General features: G+C 46.2%; 1 protein-coding gene across 1 annotated transcript in view; it reads right to left on the bottom strand.

Annotated features, from left to right (window-relative positions):
* LTN1 (listerin E3 ubiquitin protein ligase 1) overlaps positions 1 to 23,928 on the bottom strand; it is a 1,629,727-nt gene that overhangs the window by 1,574,642 nt on the left and 31,157 nt on the right. The window contains exon 2 of the mRNA XM_069636371.1: positions 20,227 to 20,430. Coding sequence (XP_069492472.1) covers positions 20,227 to 20,430 — 204 coding nt within the window. The remainder of the gene's footprint in view (positions 1 to 20,226; positions 20,431 to 23,928) is intronic.

The following is a 23,928-nucleotide window of genomic DNA, read 5'->3' as shown; positions in this document are numbered from 1 at the left end:
ACGGGACACCTTGGACAGTCTGTTGCAAGGGAAACCAGGCGGGACACAGTACCTGAAATGGTGAGAAAGCTCCAGCGGGGGCAGTTGTTCCTGGCAGAGGGTGCAAGTCGGTGCTTCGTCCAGGGGAAGAGAAGATCTCGACGTGGAGGAAAGCTGGAGGTCGTTTCGCTGCCAGAGAAGAAACCAGCCGCAGAGTTTCCCGGTTAAAAGGTACTACCCTTTTATTCGCGGTAGTGGTGAAGTGTGGCTATCCGGCCACCGGGGTGCTTGGCACGGGCGATTCGACCACGAGACGATCCAGGAAGGCGAAAAAGGCGAACTGGTTGGTCCCACCAGCTCAAAGGGAAGAAGACTCTCCTGGAAGAAGATCTTCTCCGACATCGGGAAAGTGGCGAGTTTCGTACAGCAGGGCTCCACCGGAGGTGTCGTCGTTGTAGATGGCTCAGCTTCTCCCCTCTTCAGATTCTTTAGGTCCTGTGGCGACTTCTGAAGTTCCAGTCCCCAAAGCCCTGCTTTTATGCAGCAAAAACCCCATTCATCAGCCTAGCTGTCAATCAAACATGCTAAGTGGTGAGCCGGGCGGCTCACCACTGGGCCAATCATACAAGAGTGCGACGCGAGTTGCCAAGGAAACTCAGTCCAGGGTGCCTATTCCTCCCTCCCACACATCCTGTAGACCCAGACAGAGAGGCACCACTTTTGGAGGCTTCTGTGCAGAAGCCCACCAAAAGTGGAGCAAAGGGCTCGACTTGGGTTGGAGTTACAGAGGCGAACACAAACGCCATTTTAAAACAGAGTCCTGGCAAAAAGACCCAACCGAGGAATAAATATTAAATAAATAATCCTGCGGTATCTTTAACATTGCACCAGAAAAAGTGGTGCATTTAAAATGAATGGGAAAATCCCATAGGAAATATTCCGGTGGAATATTTCGCCTGGTAACCACTGCCACCAGCCAGAAACTCGACAAGGGGGGACTGGACAGTGCCCCCTTGAAAAACAGACCCAGGGGCAATCGAATTACCCCTACTAGTACTTCCACAATATGATGGTTTGTACTGGTTCTGTTCACAATTTAAGACTAGTAAAGTCAATGGTGACTTTACATGCCCTGGGAGACAGTAGTCAGTCCCAGGGTATGGAGTCTGTTTGGGGGTCACTATGACACCCCTGTGTTACTGCACTGAGGGTGCTGTGTAACACACATACCAAAAACACATGAAGCCCTATGGAGTAAAAGACCCCATAGCCCATAAAACACATTACAAAGTCTAAGGACATTCTCAAATCATGCCTAAGAGTGGGAGAAAGAGAGTCTCACTCTTAGCAGGAGAACAAAATAAACCCCAAATATCCAGCAAAGCTGCTGGGGGACTCACTAGGTTTGTGAAATTAGCCTTAACAGAGAATTCTCCCTAACAAGCAGGGCACCATATCCCTAGGTTTGTTGAATAGTGGAAGGGTGAGCAAGGCACCATATCCCCAGGTTACTTGAATAGTGGAAGGGTGCGCAGGGCAGCATGTCCCCAAGTTTCATGAGTCGTTGTGATAGGAGCAGAGCCGGAAGAGTCATAATTTGGAGAAGGTAAAGAGTTATGGTTAAGAGAAAGTAGGCGCAGGTGGTAGGATGGAAAGTAGGAAGGAGGAGTAGAGTAGTGAATAGAAAGGGGGGCGATAAGTTAAGGAGGCACACAAACCCCACCCTCTAGTATTAACCATTGCAAGTGTAGGCTTAGGTAGAAGATCCCGAGGGAGTTAGTTAGCCTGCACTTAGCGAAACCCCCTGTATTTTAGGTCAGCTTGAGGCAGTAGGAGTTACCGAGCATTAGCACTAACCTCCCAGATAAGGGCGCCTGGGCTATGGAGGAGGAATGCCACATGGAGTTGAGAGAGAGAGGGACAGACCTAGCGCCACTTCCCACACCTTTTTTTTTTACAGTCGGTGCATCTTTTTGCTCCATTCATCTTTTCCCTAATCCTTATTCCAAGAACCCTCCATATTTCTATGATTATTTTAATTAAAATCCTTGAAATAGGATCAACATTTTGTACTTCATTCAGGCAAACTTTCACACTGCGAATTGGGATAGGAGGTGCTCTGCCTCCGGCTCCAGGGCGCATGTCAGAAACCAGGAAGCTCTCCCCGATTGCATTGCATGCATGTAAGGGTGTTTCTGTGTGTTAATGAATGAGAGCTCTTAGTGAAACACACAGGGAAAGCAATACATTTTTGGCACAAACACGAGTACATCGATTTAACATTTTATAGCAGAACAAAGGACACCGGTCCTTTACAATGGAGAGAGGGAGAATATGACTTGAAGACTAGATGTTGGAGGGAAAGGTGGAAACAAACCAGGGATGAGGACAGAGAATAACAATGGAACGTGATGGTGGAGAAGTGTTGATAGGAGGATGGAGGGTTGACGATAAAGTGTTGTTGGGAGGGTAGTGTGAGGAAGGCATGATATTAACAGTACAAAATCCAAGACAATGGATTAAAGTGCGAAAACCTTTCTTGAATGTTGGTTGGTGGTTGGAGTAATCCCTAACTGGCCCTGAACCCAACATGAGAGTTATCTCGACCATGACACCAAAGAAAAGCCAGTCGCCATCAGTCTTGGTCAAAATAAATGGCCTATACTAAAATCTAACCTAGCCCTCCTTCTTAAACGACAAATGTGTATGGGAAAATAAAGAAAGAAATGTGTGTGCAAAGGAAATGTCAGAATGGATTGAATAATAGTTCCCTTCCCCACATTTAACATCACAGGGTTTTTGAGAGTTCTTAAGGACTGGCGGCTGGCACAGTTTCATCAAGTTCAACACACAGTGGCTTACTGGGACAGCTCAATACTTCTGTCAGTCTTCCAAGTGTCCTAGGTCACAGCATCAATGAACGATTCATCTCTTGCAGTGTCTTTGAACACACATTTCTACAAGCTTCTCTCTGCCGGGCTCGAGCGTGCAGCAAGGGTTTCTCACCATTAGTTCACATAGGCTTCCCTCAGTCGGGCCCAAGCCTGCCAGCTCACATAGGCTCCCGTCTGTCGGCTCAAGCCTGCCACAGTTTATGATTTGATTTACAAGTTATACTTTCTTTACCTTGTGGGGTTCCCTTCCCCAAATGTGCTGCTTCACTTGAACTTTGTCGATGACTTTCCCCTTTCTCTTCTTATGGTTTCCCTCTGCAGGGATCTAGCCTTCTGTTAAGGTAGATTCGATTTATCGCTCTCTCAGCACTATGCTCTGCCCTTTGCCAATGTCCCTAGGTATTTGTAGTTCTCTCACTTCTGGCGTTTGCAGTTTCACTTTGAGCTACTCTGCTTTCACTCTTAGTAAGCTTTTATTTAAGACCGTATTACTTTCTTACTTTTCTTCCTTTTGATATCCGCTTCAAAAGGATTTCACAGAGTCTTTCAACATAACAGGACACTTATGTTGTAGTGTGCGCAATGACCTTCAAAAACATGCCTCCCACTTGTCGGCGTAGGCGCAACCTTCAATGTTACAACAGTTTCACTTGCGGTAGCAAATTCACTCATTCTGACATCAACCAGACTTTTGCTCAGTTCATTAACTCACTGGTTGATGTTTTCACAACTATGGATTTGTGCCACATATACAACGTTCACTTCATTTGCCAGCCTTCCTTTCCTCCCCAACTGAGCTGTTATCAGGGAGGGGAACGGGGTGATCTTGTACTTCTCGTAGCAGTTTCCTTCTCTTTCGCACGGCTCCCTCCTATGAACTCTTAAGGCTCCAAAATCACAGAGAACTCCCACCTGGACATCCCTCGACTTCCAGCATTCTCAGGCAGCCCCTTGGCCTTTTCCTTCGCATTGCCTGGTTTGCTCCAGCCGTGGAAGAAACTCTTTCTCTGGCCTCCAGCCTGGCTCTCTTTCTCAAACAAATGTCTCTGATTCTATAATTCTGGACTCCAAATCCCATAATGCCTCATTCTTATTTTGCTACTACTTCGCCAGCTCCCCTAAACAGCATCCAGGTGGTTTTGGGAGCAGCAGGCATTCTCAAAGTGATTTTTCGGGGTCAGGGTCTCACTACCTGCCCCTCAGAGGCCTGGGATTCAGTATCTTACCCAGGGGAGGGGCTCTGGTTTGGGCACTGCCCGGTTATCCACAGCTGTGCGTGGTTGGCTCCCTGGAGACACAGCTCCCTGCCACAATGCAGCCTCCGCTGAACTCATAGGCCCAATAATTTGGCAGTCCTGCTTGCTCCTGGCCTTCCAGGGTTCCTCCAGCTCTGGTTCTTTCCTATTGGCCTCTGTGCTTCCTCCAGCATACCCAGCTCACGCAGAATGTACCTGTGAGCTCCACCTTTTATGCTGGCTGGGAGGTTTAACAGGAGTCGGGTGCGAGTGGTTGCCCAACACTGCCGGACTCTGCCTGACCTCGTTAACGTGACAAAAACTGCCCATAGGAATCTATGGTACATTGGGTCCTATGGGTAATCTTCATAGCTCTATTTTGCCTCTTCCTCGTCCCAGCGATTTTAAGAAAAAGCACCAGGGAGGAATTATGGGAGTTGTAGCGTTTCTTAGTGCTTGTGGGGAAATCATAAGAAATGTGGTTAGGTGAAGGGGAACAATTATGCTGCTGTAAAACATGGGGTGATGTATGTGGTCTCCTTTTCCTGGGTCTCCTACATCTCCCTTTGATCTTAGTATATGTTGCCATTGGGGAGGGGGCAACAGTATAGAATTCGGATTGGTATATGACGGTCCGGTCAAGGGCATGTCGGGTAGGGAGGCGTTAAGAAAAGGGGGGGGGACACCATGTCTCACCTTGGGACTCCTCCTTCCTCTCCGATACATTCCTGGCTCTGAATCCAACAGAAATGACACTTCTCTAGCCACCCCAGAAGAGGATACCAAGGGGGTTGATAGGGAAAAGCCCCAGAGTTTTTCACAGTAGAGAGAGGAATGCATGGTGAAGGAGTAGCATGGTTTGCTAAGAAACACGTTCTCCAGAGAGGAGGGCTTTGAGGTTGGATTTAAATAGTGGTAGAGTTTGAGATGTACGGATAAGGAGAGGAAGATGCAACTATTCACCAGGTCTCGTCACTTCTCTCCAAGTGGGGGACCTTCCTTATGAGGCTAGGGTGGTGAGGCTGCTACCCAAAAATCCCCCCTAGGGGTGCTAATATGCGGGAGGACCTTATAAAGAGGGACTCCTCTCTTGGGCATAAGGAAGGACATTGGGGAAAAACACCCCCACAACACCCGGTCCCAAAACACCTCAACAGCTTACCCTTGCTGTCTCCTCCCTCCTCCTCGATTGACAGTAACACTATCCGTTATGGTAATGTGACTGCGATACCCAGTATTGGTTGTACTGGGATGAAAGAGTGAGAGAAATGTGGGGCAATAACCTGCAAAACCACTTAAGTACTGGTATGAGGTGGCTATCAAGAAACATGAAGATCACTCCATTGATAGCAAGGAAAGACTTGACGAACTTTTCACAGACAAAGAACATACCTAACAGTTTGCAGGGGAAGAACCAGCTGTCAGGGATAAAGAGAGACAAAGTACTACAAGAAAAAAGAATCCGGTGTACAGCCTGGACAAAGGGAGATGGTGAAGGAGCACACGGAAGCCAGCAACACACAAAACCTGAATGGGAGTCTCAAACAGATAGGACCAGCGATGCAGAGAAGCTGTTCCTCCAGACAGAGGTGGCAAAGAACGGGAGGCTACTACAATGTCCCAGGAGCCAGTTGGAAGCCGACTCACCAGAAGGAAGAAGCAATCGAGGTGGCAGCACGATCGCAGTGAGATGGACCATGAGGTCTGGAAACAGTGCCGAGACCACCAGCCGGAACATGTCACGTGGCCGAGCAGGTGGCAGAAATCGCAGCGGAATGCACCCGCGAACCCAAGAAGAACCAGAGCCATGTCCCAACAGAGAACAAGGTAATGGGAACGGCTGAAAGACAGGGAGGGGTCCGGGAAGCCAAACCAAGAAGCCAGACTGCATCAGGAGTTATATCCCTCGTCACAGTGGTGACAATCCGAACCATGAAATTGAGCCAGAGTGCATCAGGAGTCATCTCCCTCGTCGGAGCGGTCAGTCAAACACCACTGCACAAGCAGAGTGCCTCTCAAAATCAACAACATTGACCAAACCCGTCCCTGTATCTGGTCAGGCCATTATAACATTGATTTCCATTTCCAACCCCTGAGAGCCCTGTTAAACCTCCCAACCCTACAAAAGTAGTTACTAATCGTAACTTTAAAAAATACATGCCCTCGATTTATCTACATGCCTTGAAACTGCCATGACAAACTTCTAGTACGAACTCCATTGAACACCCGGTCTCGTTTTTCTCAAGCTCATTTTCGAAGATGGTGGAGAAAATCCTGGCCATCAAAAATGGTTTAGCCCGCAACTCGCTCTACTAGAAAAGGAAAACATAAATTAGAATTATGGTGGTGAAAACATTGATCTGATGAAAAGGAGGAGGCCTGGAAGGATGTAGACAAAATTTTCAAAAACAAAATTGTATTTGATTATTACAACCTGGTGATAAATCAAGCGCCCAGCTGCTCCAAAAAAACGTTAAGGCTCTCCAAACCTTGTTTGTTCCCTCCAATCAGGACTCCATAGCAGTTCAAAAGGCATTTGAAATAATAAACAGCAGAGAGAAAATCAAAGAAGCCCCGTTTAACGTCACCGATCCAAACACGTATCAACCCCCTGGGTCTAAAATCGAAAATCATCCTCTCTTCTCCTTCTTCCCAATAACTGTACCCGACATGCAGAAACACCTTAAATCCAAGCAACCAACTTCTTGTCCGGAAAATATACTGCCTCGCAAGGTAATCCTAGAACACAAAGACTTATTTGCTCCTTTTTTGACTAGACTTGTGAATGCATCTTTTAGAGACGGCAGGATTCCGAAGTCAATCAAAATCGTCTTGGTCATTCTGTTGCTGAAGAAACCCAACCTAAATCCAAAGGATCCCGGAAAGCTCAGGCCAATTACAAACTGCAACTTCCTCCTTAAGATTCTCGACAAACTTGCTGCCAAAAATTTCAAAAATATGTGGAAGCCAACAACATACTCCAAGACAGACTTTCAGGTTTCCGACTCTGTTATAGCACCGAGACAGCTTTGGTGGAGATCCAATCACACATGTTGAAAATCGCTGAAAGAGGTAAAACGGGATTGCTGGATCTATCAGCAGTGTTCGCTTTGGTGGACCACGAACGCCTTCTTCGCTCCCTTTGTCACCTAGGACATTGTTCTGAGGGGGCTGTCAACTGGTTTCACTCCTTAACTGACCGAGATTCCAAAAGTCTGTGGGGATTGCATGCTCTCCAACAGTCCCATTCTGGTGTGGAGTCCCCCAGGGGGCTAGACTATTCCCTATCCTGTTTAATATATCCATCAGGCCTCTTTGTTCCCCACTGGGCAATCTGGGCGCATTTTTCACAATCTATGCGGTCGACACCCAGTTAGTTATAGACTATACTGGGGATTAAATAACCAATTCCGTGGCTCTTACGAACATCTACCATCAGATAGAACTCTGGATGTCCTCAAATTGGCTTTGCCTCAATGGCAAAAAAAACAGACGGGCTCGGGCAAAATTTAGGCCTGCTTTCAAGAGCTTTATAATCTGAGACAACACCATTCCTATTTAGTCCAATGTGAAAACTTTAGGTATTCAGCTGGACTTGAACTCTGAGGTGTACGTCAACAAGTTGAGCCAAACCTATAACTACCACCTTTGTCTTCTTAGAAACATCCGCTATTACATCTCAGAAAACAATAGCGCAACCAACGCCCAAGCTTCTATAGTCTCAAAGCTCGATTACTGCAACTCCCTATTTATTGATTGGAGCCTCAAACTCGAGTCTGAAAAAATGTCAAGTGTTTCAAAATGATGCAGTATGCATTGTTAAAGTCTGAAGATGCGAAAATATCTCAAAGTACAGAAAAAACCTCCACTGGCTTCCTATTCAGGAACAAATAAACTTTAAAGTAGTGTTATGCTTGAGCTAAAACATGGCACTGGTGCGCAGCGTATTCTGGGGTACTCAGAGCCATAATGGATATTTACTCCATGCCTCAGTGAAAAGCTGTACTTACTTTGCTGAGAGCTGAATTTACTTTGCTGAAGAAAACATGCTTTCCAAACCTGGTATGCAGTCAAGGACATTCTGCTGGGAAAGCTGGTTTTGTTACGTCTTGTTATGAGTTATGGGACTGTTTTCCGTGGCGTTTGTTCTTAGGAGAGGAAAGTGCTTTGCTCCTTGAGGTTACTGTCGGTTGACCCAGCTGGCAACCAACGGTTGCCCATCAATGCGCAAGTGCATTGCCAGAAGGTTCGAGAAATTACCACCCCTTTTTGAGGAGTGCATATATGCGGAACCCCTCTACGGTCAGACGGGAAAAGTACAAAGACCTCAGTCGGAAGGGGGACGCCTTTGTCCGGCATACCTGTGGGCTGTTGTGCTCTCGGCCAGGCTGTTATCGGGGTCTTCCAGCCGCTTCTGGCGAGATGGGGGATTCAGTTACGCCCACGGTGATGTATTTTCTTTGGAATTCTCGGTCTTTTCTGTGATTTATTTCTGTGTTATCACTTGTTGCTTCCAAGCTTTGAATAAATAGTCGTATAAGTGCTCATTATTTTCTAAGCGTGCGTGTGGTTATAAGTCATTGCGTCGTCTACCTGCGTTTAAAGTATTGGCTCTGCAATTGCGCTGGTGATTAATGACTTTCCGTGCACTCTGGGCGAGCAATACAAGTAGGAACCATGGTTCACAGATGTGTCTTTGGACAGGCTCTTGCCTATTTAAAATCCTTAATCCCACAATATTTTCCATCCAGAATATTGCGCTCTTGTCAAGGAGTTCCCCCCCCTTCTCACCTGGGTACGGTGTTTGCCGGTGTCTTCGATCGCTGCCTTCTTGCGAACGCTCCTGGTCTTGAACAGCACTGCGCGAGTCTCGTCTGGTTCCAGGTTGCGTTTAGTTCCGGGAGCGCGGAGTGCAGGAATCCGGGAGTCTGGGAAAAGCTAGTAATGCTCGGAATCAGGAAGGGGGAAAGGGTCAGGAGCGGGTAATAGCACTGGGACAAGGAAACAATACTGCAAGCTACGAACACACGTCTGAGGCTACTCTACAATAGCATTGAGACGCGCGGAGCCGCGGAAGGCGTGGTCTATAAATAGATCACGCCGCGTTCAGCGCATGGAGCGAGCAAGGGCTTCAGCGCTGGACGGCCATGTTGGAAGTAGTACGGAATGTAAGCCCCGTTGAGACAAGGACCAGGAGGTCCAAAAGGGGCATGATCTCAAGTTCATGACAGCTCTGCTAACAAAATGCAGATAGTTTGCCCAGACCACAGATGAGCAAAGGGACTCGGAAGATCTTTTCCAGTAAAAGCAGCCACTTTCTGGGATTCACTTCCCATTCCTCCGAGAACTGAACCTGACCCAACAATATTCAGAAAATCCTTTAAAACATTGCGTTTCGAGTAATTCTTACTCCCTTCTAACCTGCCCTCTGAAAGTGTTGTCCTGTCAATGTAAATGACTCAGCGCCCCAATGCTTGCGGGCTTTCGGCACCTTATAAATAAATATCTGGAGTCATCTCCCTCATTGCAGTGGTTTACCCAATACTGCTGCCCATGTAGAGTGGAATGGAAGCCATCTCCCTCATCAGAGTGGTAAATGAAAGCCAAATAAAGTTTGGAGTTTTTCCTACTTCCTGGAAGGAGTTAAAGAGACTAATCCAAGTAGTGATTAAAGACCACTTAGGAGAACCTTTATATAAGGTCTAGGAGAAAGGAGTCCTTACCCTGGTCTTTTGTGATAGAATATTGAAGGAGTTACTTCCACTTTATGATGGAAGCAAGAACCCAGGAGAAGGGAAACACAAGTGGTGATCCGAGGACGATCGTAGCAATCGAGGGAGAGAATACAGAGTGAGATGAGCAGATACGTAGGATGGGGCTAGTCCACAAATAGTTTTAAAGATGAGAAGAAGTTTATATTTAGCCCTTTATTTCATAGATCGCCAGCCAATCTGGCGACGGGTAGAAGTAAATTAAGGAAGGTTGAAAAATGCATAGTTAGGAAGGCAATAGAGCAGAATGGCACAGTAGTCGGATATTGATAGGACTAGGTAGGAGATACGTGGTTTAGCATTATTGAAAGGAAGATTACTGATTTGCTGATTTTTCTGATATCGAGAAGGTTGAGTCTGGCTGCACTGGCTAATTTAGAAATGAAGAGCGAGCAGTCGTGTGATGGGTCGAAGATCAAGGTGGCATTTTATCTAAAATTGGAGGTCTTAGTTACTCACGCTATGTTGAGAATTTAAGGATTGGAATAAAGGATATGCTTTGATGACCTGCAGGGTTTTTTTGTCAAAATATGAATACTTATCTAACAACTATAGGTACACTTTTTGGGAAACTAGAGTCTATTGTTTTTTGTGATTGATAATGTCTAGGCTTACCTTGTTTCTTGCTTAAACTATCCTGAATTCCCTTCCTTACATTTTTGCAGCGTAAAGTTCCAACGCTTAATCTTAACAAGTCCTTAGCCACCAGGAAAGCCTATGCTACAACATACATATTCCAAACCTACTCTTCAAAGTCCAGCCCTATTCCAATGCACAAATCAGAAATATTCCTCTGTAAAGGCTCCTGCAGCAGTTACTCATGGTATAGTCACTTCATCTGGCCTCTGTTATCTTTTTGGTCCACCAAGAAGTCTACCAAGGTTTCAACTTCACAGTGCTGTCTCCTTCAGGCTCTTCGTCAGCTGTATCTTAGATTCTTGTACATTTCTGCTGTTTTGGGCTTCTCAGTGATACAACTAGTCTTTCCCAGCTCTTGGTTTTATTCGGAATTCACAACAAGTCTCTCTTAGGCTCGTAGGTCTCTCCTTATCTTTATCTTTGTCTTTGTTTGGGATTCTCAACAGGTCTCTCCTAAATGCTGGCTTTGCTCAGGAATCTCAAAAGAGGTCATGGATATTCACCCCGTCAACCCTCAATAGAGTCCTTTTCAGGCAGCTGATATTATTTCACCTTCCTGCCACAGGGACAGTCCTTCTGCCATGCACCTTAAGGTCGCTGGTGGATGACCTCAAGCTTTGGTCTTCCAATTCCCTCAAGAAGTGACAATAACTTTCCAAGAACCCTGGTTAGCTTCTCCGTCGAGAGCCTCCGGGAATGGTTTGCTTCCAGGCTGGATTCGTTCAGCCTTTCCTAAATTGTTACAACATTGTTCCAAGTAGTAATCCACCCCAGATTCCGCTTCCTTCATGACTCTCCCCTTTTGGCAAGGGAGCACAACCAGGCATATCCGTCTCTTCTAGGATTCAATCTCGTTCTGAGATTTCCCAGCTACTATTATACCCCCTGAACTGGGGTGTGGCTTCTAATGTTACTCCTATTAGGTTATTCCTCATCTTAACTTGAATTCTGAAGTCTGACTGGTTATTACTGGGGAACCTGTTAATAACACCCATTATATTATTATTAATATTGTTATTCGATTATTTGTTCTGAATTATCATTATTTTTGCTAATGCAGGTCGGTGAAGTGTTAAATGTGTGTGCATCGCCGTCTTGAATTCACTTTCTGCGGAGTAAGGAGTGCCCCAGGGTTCTGCAGCTTCTTCACTGTGCCAAGGCTTGAGCTGTGCTGGGGCGCAGAGCGCCTAAGCCTTCTCTCTCTTGTTATCCATGAGATAACCTTTGGGTATAGTGTGATGAATCCAATGGGCTCGTCACCGTTTTCCCAGCAGAGACCTTCTTTCATTTGGCCAGGGGACAGCAGCCCTTTCCTGATCCTCACCATGGGGACGGCTAGATCAGGGAGGTTCACATGGGGCAGTGGGGTCTTTGGCGGGGGGGGGGGCGCAACCTCCGGGGAGATAATCCTGACTGCATCGGGTGAGACGTGGTAGCCCCCATTTTCACATGGAAAAGACCCCCTTATACCCAATACCCTAATGGCCTTTTGCCATGCATCGGTTCCCCCCTCTTCAGGGAAAATAGAAAAGCCTTTAAAAAGCCTTTTCTCAACACCCTTTAGGCCAAACTCCCATCCATGGTCTGAAACCCAAACACTCAGACAAAACCTATTTCAGTTCCAATTCCCCTTCACATAGAACTGATCTTTGATATGGAATCATCGAGAGAGGTTCTCCAAGTACTGTCCATCAGTTGATACCAGTGGACTCCAATTCCCACAACCACCAAAGTACTGAGACGAAGAGGATGAAGGAAATGATGCAGAGCAGCAGGAGCCTCAAGCTCAACGAACGTGCCAGTTATTTCGAGGGACCACCTGTGGGCATTTAAAAATGGAAACCAAACTATGAGAGGGAGCTCAGGAGAAGATGTTGCATCTCCATTAGAGGCATGGGAAGCTGGAGGTACGAGCCGGTGAGGCAGGGCCAAGGTGCTCAACAACAAATAGGGACCGAATCGTTGCGAGAGCAAGCAGGGCTGCAGAAAAGACAGGAACCAAGAGACGGTTCCTCAGTGTTCGGCAGCTGGAAGGGGCAGCGTTACTCTCACCAGGGAACTGAAGGCATGCAGGAGCAGAGACGCGGGAGAATGCAGAGAGATGTCAAAGACAGTCAAGAGTGGAAGGCAAGTGGCAGATGTAAGAATCTCATGGTGGCAACATTAAAGACAGACACAAATGATCACAGTTCAAGGGTGTTTATTAAACTGCATAACGGGTGAGAAAAACAACTACTCTAAACCTAAATCTAAGATGGGAGCAAGCTACGAACATCAAAAAATATAAAAGCAGTCCCAGTGGCGGCTTGTCAAATAAAAAAGGCCTATAACTAAAAAAAAGAAAAAAAAAATTGCTAATCCTTACAAATAAATTACAAAATATTGTGGGATAATGTTTGAAAGAAAAGAAAGAAGTGTTCACCAAATGATAAGTCAGGATGGTATAGCTGGGTCTCCCTTCCCCATGTTTTTAGCACGGGACAAAGCAGGACCTTTGAGCACAGAACACTCCTGGGCCTAGTCAGCACAAGGTTACAGTTCCTTTCAATGATGCCAGGAACTTCCGGGGCTAAGTCAATTTCCTGCAGATGTATCTTGCCTTAGCAGGCCGGCTGTACCAAAACAAACAAAAGTTCCTTTGGCAATGTTTTCACGTTGGGCGACTGCACTTTGCCTCTTGGATCCCCCTCAGCCGGGCTCCGATTTTCTTAAAACATTAGCTTCCCTCAATCGGGTTCATTACGGCCATTCACTCAAAAACCTATCACTTCACAGTCTCAATGTCCTTTTCACCAACTATCCATTGTGGACATCCCTCAGCCGGGTTCACATTAGTTGTCACAATGTTCACAGGTATGTTACTATTTTCCCTTCATTCATAGCCATCCCTCTGTCAGGTTCACATTTGTCACAGTTCACATAATCTCTGGCTCTTCTCTTTATTTAAGCTTGGGTCTAAGCCCACAGTCAGGCTTTCCTTAAAAACCCCAACCAGGCTTCCCTTAAAGCCCCCAGCCAGGCTTTACACAGTCCTATTAATATCTGGTTCTCGGATGTGTCCCTGCTTACCCTGATTTGTAAGAAGGCCTCAGTCGGTTCACATTTGCCAATGTCACAGTTCACTTCAATTATGTGTCAAAGACTTTCGAGTGTACGAGGAGTTTTGCTCGACCCTCGTAGGACCACTTTGACACATTACACTAGCCTCTCCTAAGGCCTCTTGGTCTTCATAGTTTCAACAAAACGACATACCCCAAAGGGGCTTCAATCAGAGTCCTTAGAATGAGTGCCCCTGCAACGCCTGACCACTCGGCTTCTGAACCTTTTACTAGGATTTCTTTAAAGTTCTATTACACCATTTCTTTGTTCAACAAGGTTGCCGCCTGCAACCTTGGGCCCAGCACAGTTAGGTTTTACTGTCTGTCTTCTCCGCCTCACTGGCTGTGCTGAACTGCTGAAGTCTCTTGTCTCGGGAGTATCGGACGGCACCAAGGTGGCAAGCGCTTATCCCCTCTTTGACCATCAGCGCGGGAGGGCCCTGTGTGCCGTTGACACCTGTCGCAACACACACCAGCTGGACTTCCCAGTCTTATGATTTCCTTTTCGGAGGCTTTGCAGGTCTGAGGTGAAAAGGGCAAGGGTGATTCCCAGGTCTCTCCGCCTTTCTCCCCTGTTCGGCCTTGCTCAAAGTGTGCTTTCGTGCTCTGCCTTTTATCCCTGTGAGGAAGGCAGAGGGCCGTCAAGTGTGCATAGTTTTTGTCAATTGCCCCACTCTGCCGGACCCTCGTGTTGGGACCCATCAGGTAAATGGCTCAGGTGATAGTACGTTGTCTGTCGTGGTGTAGAAAAGTGTTTGTGTTGGAAAAAGGGAGTGGGGGGTAGAACTTCTAATTATCCTACAGCATAGGATTGGGAAAAGGGATTATAGGGAAGGGGGTGGTTGGTAAAGTCAGAAAAGTGAGCTTTGTATGGTTTGTGAGTTGAATAGGGGAGATTGTGGGAAGGGTAGTGTTTTGTCACATCAGATTGGGAGTTCGGGAAATAATCAGAGGGGCGGGACAAGAATAACTGGGAGTATTCGGGTAGGACACAGGAAAACAAGGATTCTGCGAGAGGTAGTGCAAAAGGGTTTGGGTTCCTAAGAGTTTTGACATATACGGATTGGTCGTTGGATCTGGGCAAGGGAGATTCATTGGGAGGAAAGAAGGCAGATCTGGTACAGCCTACAAAAGGTCTCAGGGATCCTGTCCTCTTCTCTTCCCCCCAGCCCCCTGGTATAATACTGCGTCTCACCTGGGTCATTCCCTACCCCCCTCCCCCCAAACATAACAATGGGTTCCCCCCCATCCAGGTGATCCATTCTCGCTCGTCCGCCCCCAGGGTTGGGATCTGAGAGTGTCAGCCCTCCCCATGCCACCTAAATAAGGGATTCTCGAGGTCTGCTTGGGAGAATACCGTCAGGTCTCTCACACAGGGCTGCGCAGCGTAAGTGCAAACGGGACCCAAAATGTCACACAGAGCGTGTGAGTCAGTCCAAGCAAAGTTGTAAGGCCATAGAGACTGAAACGATACAAATCAATGCCCCTGGGCTGTGTGAGTGCTTGATAAATGCAAATAAATACTTTTCTTGTGAGGCAGAATACAAAGGAAACCCCGGAAAATGTATGAGTGCATGGAAGGCCGATATGGAAAAAACTGAAATTGAACATTGAAAACAACTGAAATACTGAATCGAGGAACAGATATACAATTGTGAATGTAAAGAGAGACTTTTGCACGCATATGGAAATAAGAAGTCCTGGCAGGCGAGTAAACCAGGCAAATTGCGAGTATATGAGAAGTTCTGGCAATGAAGTATACCAGGCAGTTGGAAGTTCTTAAGAAGTACGGGCTGGGGAATACACTAGGCAAGTTGCAAACATACAGAGACATCCCAAGAAAAGATAGTTTTTGATTGAAAAGGAAGAACTTTTCAAAAGAAGGAAATCACAAGGCTGGACAGTTTTTACCTAGCAAGATTGTTGTGGGCCAAGTAGAGAAAGAACTGTTGGAACAATGGACATTGACATCCTGTTGAGGAATCCAAGAGAAGGGAGCCATCCCCTGGAACCAAGGTTCTGTTACATAGGAGAATTTATGTTGGAGCGGTTGTGTTACAATTTATTAACAACTTTTGCAAATACCAGGTTAAAGACATTTACATTCTCACCTTATTATTTAGTGTGTAGTGTGAGGATAGAACGTTTGGACACAGACAGATTTTGATTTATGGCATCCTGACAAAGACCGATCCTTTGTTTTCTGGTTGTAAGTAGGGAAACTCCTCTTAGAGCAGGGTCAGAGAGGCATTTTCCCGACCCATTTAGGTTAATAAAAGTATGACAGCTTTGTGTCTGGCTTTCATTTCTGACCCCTCACAATAGCTTTTATGCGACTCATGAACATCCCAGGTAGACAAAATGTAACATTTTGAACACAGCGATTACTAGTCCGGCTCCTGGGCTGCAAATGAGTCTTACATGGCTTCTAGGGAGATGGATTCCTGCAGGGCAATATCCTGCTGTTTAACACCAGATGGTATTGTACTACGATTCGAGGGAGGAAGACAACGAGATGAGCCAGCGGGATCCCTACTCGACCACCCTCTGGGAGCCACATCAGCTGGCAGCTGGACCAACCTAGTCCCTAGGAGCTCACCACTTCCACATTCAAGGATGGAAGGTTCAGACTGTTAGAGGGAATTCTCATTTCTGTGCCAATTCTCTTCAAACTTAGAGACCCTCAGCTCTTTTTCTGGACTTAACGTCTTTTTAATTTTAACCCTGGAGTGAGTGAGCCCTTTTTCTCACTCTCTCATGTATTTTGACCCGATTTGGATTATGTGTTTCCTTTGTTTTTGGAGTCTGACAAACTCCATAGGCATCTACTTTTTGCATGGTGACACACAGAACCTTCAGTGCGGTGTCACAGAGAAATCCTTTAGATTTCTCTTAAGGTTTAAATACCTTTTCTTGTGTGAACCACTGTTCCCAAGAATAGTAAAGTGAAATTGACTTTACTAACCTTTTCTCTTTGTGGGACCAGCACACACCATCTTATGTGGAATGCTGGGGAGTTACTTAGTAGCCCCTTATCCTACCTACTCATGTGAAAATGTTTAATGTTACCCTCACTACTTTAAATGGCTGGTGGCAGTGGTTTAATTTTCCTACCATTGTGCTTTTCTACTGCAGGCTGAATCCTCAGCTGCAGTTTAGAACCCATCGGTGAACATTTTGTCAAAATGGCCCTGGTCTATTTTCTTTTCACAAATTCTGTTTTGCGAGGTCTTTCTTGGGTTTTACTCTGAGCACCAAGTCAGGTTTGAGTCCTTTGTTCGTTTTGCCTTTGGCAAGGCTTCAGTACTGAAACCTGCCTCTGGCTCCCGTGTGCCTGCAAGGGCAGGAAGTGAGGGAGTTTCCTGAAACATCCCTGTCCTTTGTTTTTAGGAATGCCTGAATGCACCCAGTCCAGATTGGCTGGCTGGCTGTCCTTTTAGGACAGCCACCTTGCTGTTTGAGTGACAGCTGGGCTGGGCTGTGCATGAATGGGAGAAACCTGCTTAAAAAGGAGAGGGTTTTGGGGCTAGAGGCGGAGTCGACCACATGGAAGAACAACCCGGTGAAGAAATCATGAACAAAGCTTGCTGCATCCTCCTGGACCTTTGAATTGCCCGGTGAAGCCATGCTGTTGTGCTGAAACTCCTTTCTAAATCGACAAGAGAAGCTCCAGAAGGGACGACTTCATCCCTTGGTTTAGTGGGACCAACTAACCCCGAGACGACCTCCACTGGACCATCCTCCCCGACTTCTTTGCTGCTGCAGGAACCGAGTGCCAGGGGTCGAGAAATCCATAGTCGAGTGCAACGTCTGTGATCCGGCCAGAAGCTCCAGGAGTCTACCCAGGACCCACCAGAAGCAGGGCGATCAGAGCTCGAGTCTCATCACCAGAGTGCAGGACTCAAGGAGTGAAGGGAGCCCAACCGATATCCAACATCCATGGTGGTGCCGTTTACCTAGCGCTGAAACCACGAAGTGCTGCTGACCTGAAAAGAGCCTGTAGCTGCCGCAGAACTGCGTATTGCTGCCGCAGTAGTCCTCCAGACGTCATCCATCTTGTCCCCACGACTGAGCCCCAGGAACCCAGGATCTGCATCGCTGCCAACAGACAAAGGTCAGCTGGACCACTCTTCTTCCAACCAAAGGTACTGTTCCGATTTGTTTGTTTATTTCAGCTCTACGTTTCACAAGTGTAACAGCTTGTGACCCTACACTGATGTTTTTCAACAAACTCTCCAACTTAGTGCAAGACTTTGCTATCTAAGAAGTGCCTCAGCTCCATAGACTGTGCTCCAATTGACTTTGGCTGTCCTGGCTCCCTGCAGACTCTTCTAGTCCATTTGGTTTTGATGCTTACAGTCCCTCATAGGTGATAACTTTGGATTTTAACTATTATTGCTGGGAAAGGTTTTTATGTAGACTTCATTGGAGAATTTAAGTGCTCACATGCTCTGAAAACCCGTTTAACCTTTTTCCTTCCCTTAACCTTTCCTTTCCGCGAAACATCAGAATTTACAATGTGTACTAGTGATATATAAATGCCATTACTGTCCTAGTTAGTGAAGTCACCTCCGGCTGTAGGAAGTGTGCAAGAAGCATCTCTAAAGAGTATCTACTAGCTTTGTGTTGATTCCGGAAAAGTATTTTAAAGTATATTTGATTGTTACATATATAAATAAATAATTATTTAACAAAAACCTTGAGTTTAAGTGTTACTTGGCTACTTGCATTGCTGGATTTCATTGCTACAGCTCACATTTACCCCTCTTGAGAAAAGCCTGGCTGCTCAGTCACACTACCAAATTGTGTAGTACAGACCTATACCAAAAGGTGGGTTACCCAATACCAAGAGGACAAGGTTGGTGTAGTCTCCCACAGGGTTACTACATCAATTCTTGCCTAACACCGACAACTCAACACAATTGGTAGTTGAAGAGGGAGGTAATTAGAGCTTCAAGGTTTCCCTTTTACTTAATCAAGGGCAGGCATAATAGTGAAGCTGATCAACTGTAGCCAGAGCACCATTTTTAAAATGCCTATTATTCACCATTTGTAGGAGTGTGTGTGCATTTTAAGTACTCTTGATGCAAGTGGTGGGTCTGTAGACAGTAAAGCTGGTGGGGATCTACACACGTGTTGTGACAGCAGCGTTGCTTGCATCAAGAGCTGGGGCTTATGAAGTCTGAAGAGAGAGGGCAAGAATTGCAGTGACCTAGACGTATGCCTGTATACTGCAAAGCCAACTGGGCACTGTGCCCCTGAAGACAGTGCAAACTGCATAATGAAATGGGTGCTATGTCCCTGAAGGCAGTGAGTTAGGCGCTAAATTCTTGGAAGCAAAGTGAGGAGGGTGCTTCATCCCTGAAAGCGGAGCAGCTTGGTGGTATATCCTTTGGTTAAGGGAGTCCCTGAAGGCATTGTGTGAAGGCATGGGCTTCAGAGCATGCTGTGCAACATATCCCTTAAAACATTGCAAAATGGGCACCATTATCACTGGATGAAGAGGGATGTGAGCAGTAAGCTGTGAACTTTGTCCCTAGAAGCAGAGCGCACTGAACCCTGTATTCCTACAGTGCTGGCTGGGTTCTACACACCTGGATGCAGTGCATTCTGGGTGCCATTTGTCCGGATACACAGCGTTCATAATGCTATAACCCTGACACTCTGAAGTAAAGCAAGAAGTGTGCTTGGTGCTACAACACAGACTGGGGAAGCAAGGAGAATGACGGGATCTATAACCTTGATCCAGAGGAGTGAACTAAAGGTTTTGCTGGGTGATATACCCATGTGACAAATAGGGAAGCTCGCAGGATGCTGAATACCTGAGAGAAGGGGTATAATCTACATGGCCCGTTCCTTGCACCTTCATTCCTAAGGTGAAACCCTTACTGGTGACACCTCAAGGTCCCAGAGATAATTTATTACAACCCATCCCGACTAGAACATTAAAAAGCATCAGAACCAGAACTTTTCTGTTGTGTGTTTTTGCTCATTGCCACACCCCAACCCACCTACATCTCACCCGAGCTACAGTAGCCCCACTCCCGCCTCTATCTTTTTGCTATTTTGTAAGCAATAATAAAACATATTTTCAGTTGAATAAAAGCCCATTTCAGTAAGTTTCATTTTGTTGAAAAAACGTTCTCCCTTATGTGCATGGCCCACAGTTTTTCCAACCACCTGAAATGATGGTTTAACGGTGCCCCTACTCCCCAATTCAGCCAGGAGCAGTTAGGGCCACGTATGGAATTTGGTTCCTCAATAGTCTTTCCATCATACTACACAAACCAGCCATTTATGAAATTCGGTTCCTCAATAGTCTTTCCATCATACTACACAAACTATTGATCCTGTTCTCTGGAAATCTTGCCTAACCCTAATTTTACGTGGCTCTGCTTTTACTCAAAGGGGGGTGCGGGTACAGCAACAATAGGTTTACTCAAGGCGGGCACGTCATAACATTTTTTTAACACAATTGATCTAAAAAAGAGCACAATTATTTGTCATTAAAGCTTACTTTCATAAGTATTGTTAGAATGCTGTGGATTCTAAAAATCACATTTACAGTACATTCCCCAAAAATATTTTTCGATTCACATTGTATAACTACCTTCAATTTCGTTGTGACATCTCTTTTGGAGAGTTTTCTGAGAACCATTCGAAAATCAGCATCCACTAAACTGTCAATTTCTTCCGCCCCTTGCACTGCAGGAACATACCCCAAATCATTCTGAGCAGCTCCAAAACCTATAAATCCAGGGACGGTTCCGCTTTCTTTAGCAAGGAGCTCTGCTGCGCGACCACTGCTTGATGGCTGTCATGGAAAAGAAAGGGAAAGATCAGTACAGTATATATGCATACAGATGGTTCACAAAATTATAGAATGAAATGCCAACTCCATAAGTGCTATAGCCCCCAATACAATCCCCAAAGGTAACAGGTTGCCAAAAATAAGCTCAATTAAAAAATATAATCAGAAATCTGAGTAGTAATATTGTAGTAATATGTATCCCACCACGCAATCACAGCAATCGTTTATGTCTTCCTACCAGTTCACTCACCGCACAACTCTAACCAGTCACCTCCTCACTTTACTAGTACTTACACTAGCAACTTACCTACACATTAATACAGTCATAATGCCAATCTCAAACTCACTTCTCGCCCCCCCCCCCCCACAAACCACAGCAGCCTGCAAGCATTTCCAACAATGCCGCTATGAGCTTCCTCACAGCCCTTCTAGGCCCGGTATCCCACCTAGTATCTAGGATCCACAGACTCAGATCACGCACTAAACCCACACGGTTCCCTAGCCTCCCTAACCACACGACTAGGAGAAATATCAAACTAAGCTCCTGCACTCCTACCACATATGCATCCTCACTCAATACCACAGTAAAGCTCACTCAAGTCCTGCCCATTACTTCATGCCTGGCACCAGCACAAAAGACTTTGAGCCATCCTGCACATTTACCTGCTCGCTCTTACCCCAAACCACCAAACTCACACAGTCCACCTCCCCTTCTGCCACTCCACTCATCCACACATCTAGCTTCACACCTCCTTCCCTAAAAAGAATTCTCCTCCCCTGCCCTCAAATGTGCTCTTATCAATGCTCGCTCTCTCTCCGCACATGCCCTCGAGATTAACAACCTCACCACCACCCAGGATCTAGACCTTATTGCCAAAACAGAAACCTGGCTCCATGAGGCATTGGGTCCAGCAATCTCTCTCGCTCTCCCACAGGGAAACTCTACCCTCGGTCAAGACAGACAACTCTCGAAAGTTGGAGGTGTAGCCCTCATATCCAAGGACGCGCTCTCCATTAGGCTATGCAACCACCCATGGGAGGCAACTCTGACCTCCGCTCAGCCAAATTCTCCCTATCCCTCAATGGTACTATAAATCTACAGGTCATATAGAGGTCCCCAGGAACAGCCCCTGATTTCCAAGGGCACCTCCTCCATGTCCTAAGTAACAACCTAAAAAGCTCCACAAAAACCATCTTACTCGCAGACCTCAATCTAGGTCTTAATGAACCTAAGGACAAAGCAGCCTCAGCCCTAGCTGAAGAACTTAAAGACCTTAGGTTCATACAAAAAAAAAAAAATCACCTGCCCTACCCACTGTAAAGGCCGTACCCTAGACTGGGTGGCAGACCTTAACAGTTCAGACAAATGTTGTCTCGGGAGGATAGCTCAGTGGCAACATGCTCGCCTTGGAAGCCAGACGACACAGAGGAACACAAGTTCGATCCACAGGTCCGCGCTTAGAAACCTCTGACCCTTCATGTTTAAAGAGCACATCTGTCCTCCCAAAATCATCAAAGACTGCGCCGATTCCCTGGCCCCTCTCATTACTGCATTCATCAATGCCTCATTCACCACAGGCACTGTGCCTTACAGCCTTAAAGAAGATTGGGTACGACACTTTCGGGAAAAAAAAAAACTCACTAGACCCCTCATCCCCCAACAACTACCGTCCTATCACCACCGTCCCATTTCTCCTTAAAATCCTGGATAAAGCAGCCCACAAACAGACCCAACACTTCCTAGAAACCAACTCCATCCTAGGTAAAAGACAATCAGGGTTCCGTAAAGGCCATGGCACAGAAACCACCCTCCTGGACCTTAAAAACCAGATAACTGAGATAATGGATAAAGGTAAACCAGCTCTCCTCTTGCTCTTGGACCTATCTGCCGCGCTTGACCTCGTCGATCATAAGATTCTCACCACCCATCTCACCTATGCAGCTCACTTCAATAAACAAGCCTCCACCTGGATATCATCCCTCTTAGAAGGCAGAGCCATGAAGGTCTTCTCTGATCAGGCAAACGCAGCTCCCACCACCACCCACTGTGGAGTTCCCCAGGGCTACTGCACAGCACCTACCCATCTACAACCTGTTCACAAAACCTCTTTTCGACAAATTGGACTCCCTGAGCATAGCGTACACCAACTACACCGACGATAGGCAAATACTCCTCCCCCTCACTGGATCATGCGACCAAGACTCAACAGCACTCCTCCAAATATACGCCACCATCCAAGCCAAGATGGCGGCCAATGGTCTGTGCTTAAATGGAGCTAAAACAGAGATCATCATCATAGCTCCCAAAGAAATCCTGTCCAAACTAAAACAAAAATATTGTAACTTCACCATCGACGACTCCATCATCCCCGTCTCCTCCTCAGTAAAGACCCTAGGGGTCTATCTAGATTCCACCATGTCCATGACACGACAGGTCAGTGCCATTACTTCTGCCTCTGCCCATATCACCAAACTAATAAATGCCATAAAATCCTCCTTATCCATCCAAAACTGCAGATCCATAGCCCGAGCCACCTTTGGAGCCAAATTAGTTTACTGCAATGCTCTTCTAGCAGGCACCAAGGTCAAAAATCTAAACAGGCATCAAATAGTCCAAAACAACATGCTCCAAGCAGCCCTCAATATCCTTAAAAGAGACCATATCACACAGGTTAGAAGGGCTGTCCACTGGCTCCCGGTAATAGAGAGAATCACCTTCAAGACCCTCACATGAACGCATTAATGCATAAGCCTCTCTGCCAGTCCATACCTATCTGAAACAATATCCAGAGATACATCTTCGCGCCCCAAAAGAACTTGCTACGCAAACCAACTGTGCATCCCTCCCATCAAAAGAGCAAAGGGGGGGGGCTCAGCTTTCTACACATAGCCCCCAAACTGTGGAACTCCCTACCCAACGCACTCAGAGCTGAGACCTCCCTCCACAAAGGACTCAAAACCACACTCTTCAACTAACCCACCTCCTCCCCCTACCCACACCCCACCCCTTTCCTATTTCAACCTGCATGTGCTATGTATTACCATATAACTACGTATGTATTTCCAACCTACGTTGTCATGAAACCAAGTATGTTTTTTTCTGCAACCAGCAACACTTTTTCTTTAACAGCGCTACGATGCCTAAGGGTCGCTGTGCACTTTATAAATATTAATAAATAAAAGTAGCAAATGCATGTCAAATTAAATGTAAAATGTGCCAAATTACATTTCGTAGTTTCTCTGTCATTTTGTACGTAGTGGCCGGTAGTCCTTTAACCTGCTACGTATTGTCGTAACGTAACCCTAAGTGCCAGAGAGGTTTTAAACGTTCACTACTCGGGACCAAGCAGCATTTGCCAGGCCCAACAATCAAAGAAATGTGCATCCCAAAGACAAAATACGCCCACTTAACTAGGGTCTGTGTACATGTCCTAAGGGCATTGAAAAGTTTAACTTGTGCATGGGGAATGTTACACTTTAGGTCCTGAACAGCCAATCAGA

This window comes from Ambystoma mexicanum, chromosome 7p (genome assembly GCF_040938575.1).
Source record: "Ambystoma mexicanum isolate Mex_15411 chromosome 7p, UKY_AmexF1_1, whole genome shotgun sequence".
In the NCBI taxonomy this organism is placed as follows: domain Eukaryota; kingdom Metazoa; phylum Chordata; class Amphibia; order Caudata; family Ambystomatidae; genus Ambystoma; species Ambystoma mexicanum.
Note: the sequence above shows the minus strand (reverse complement) of the source record. Positions and strands in the feature narration are given on the sequence as shown.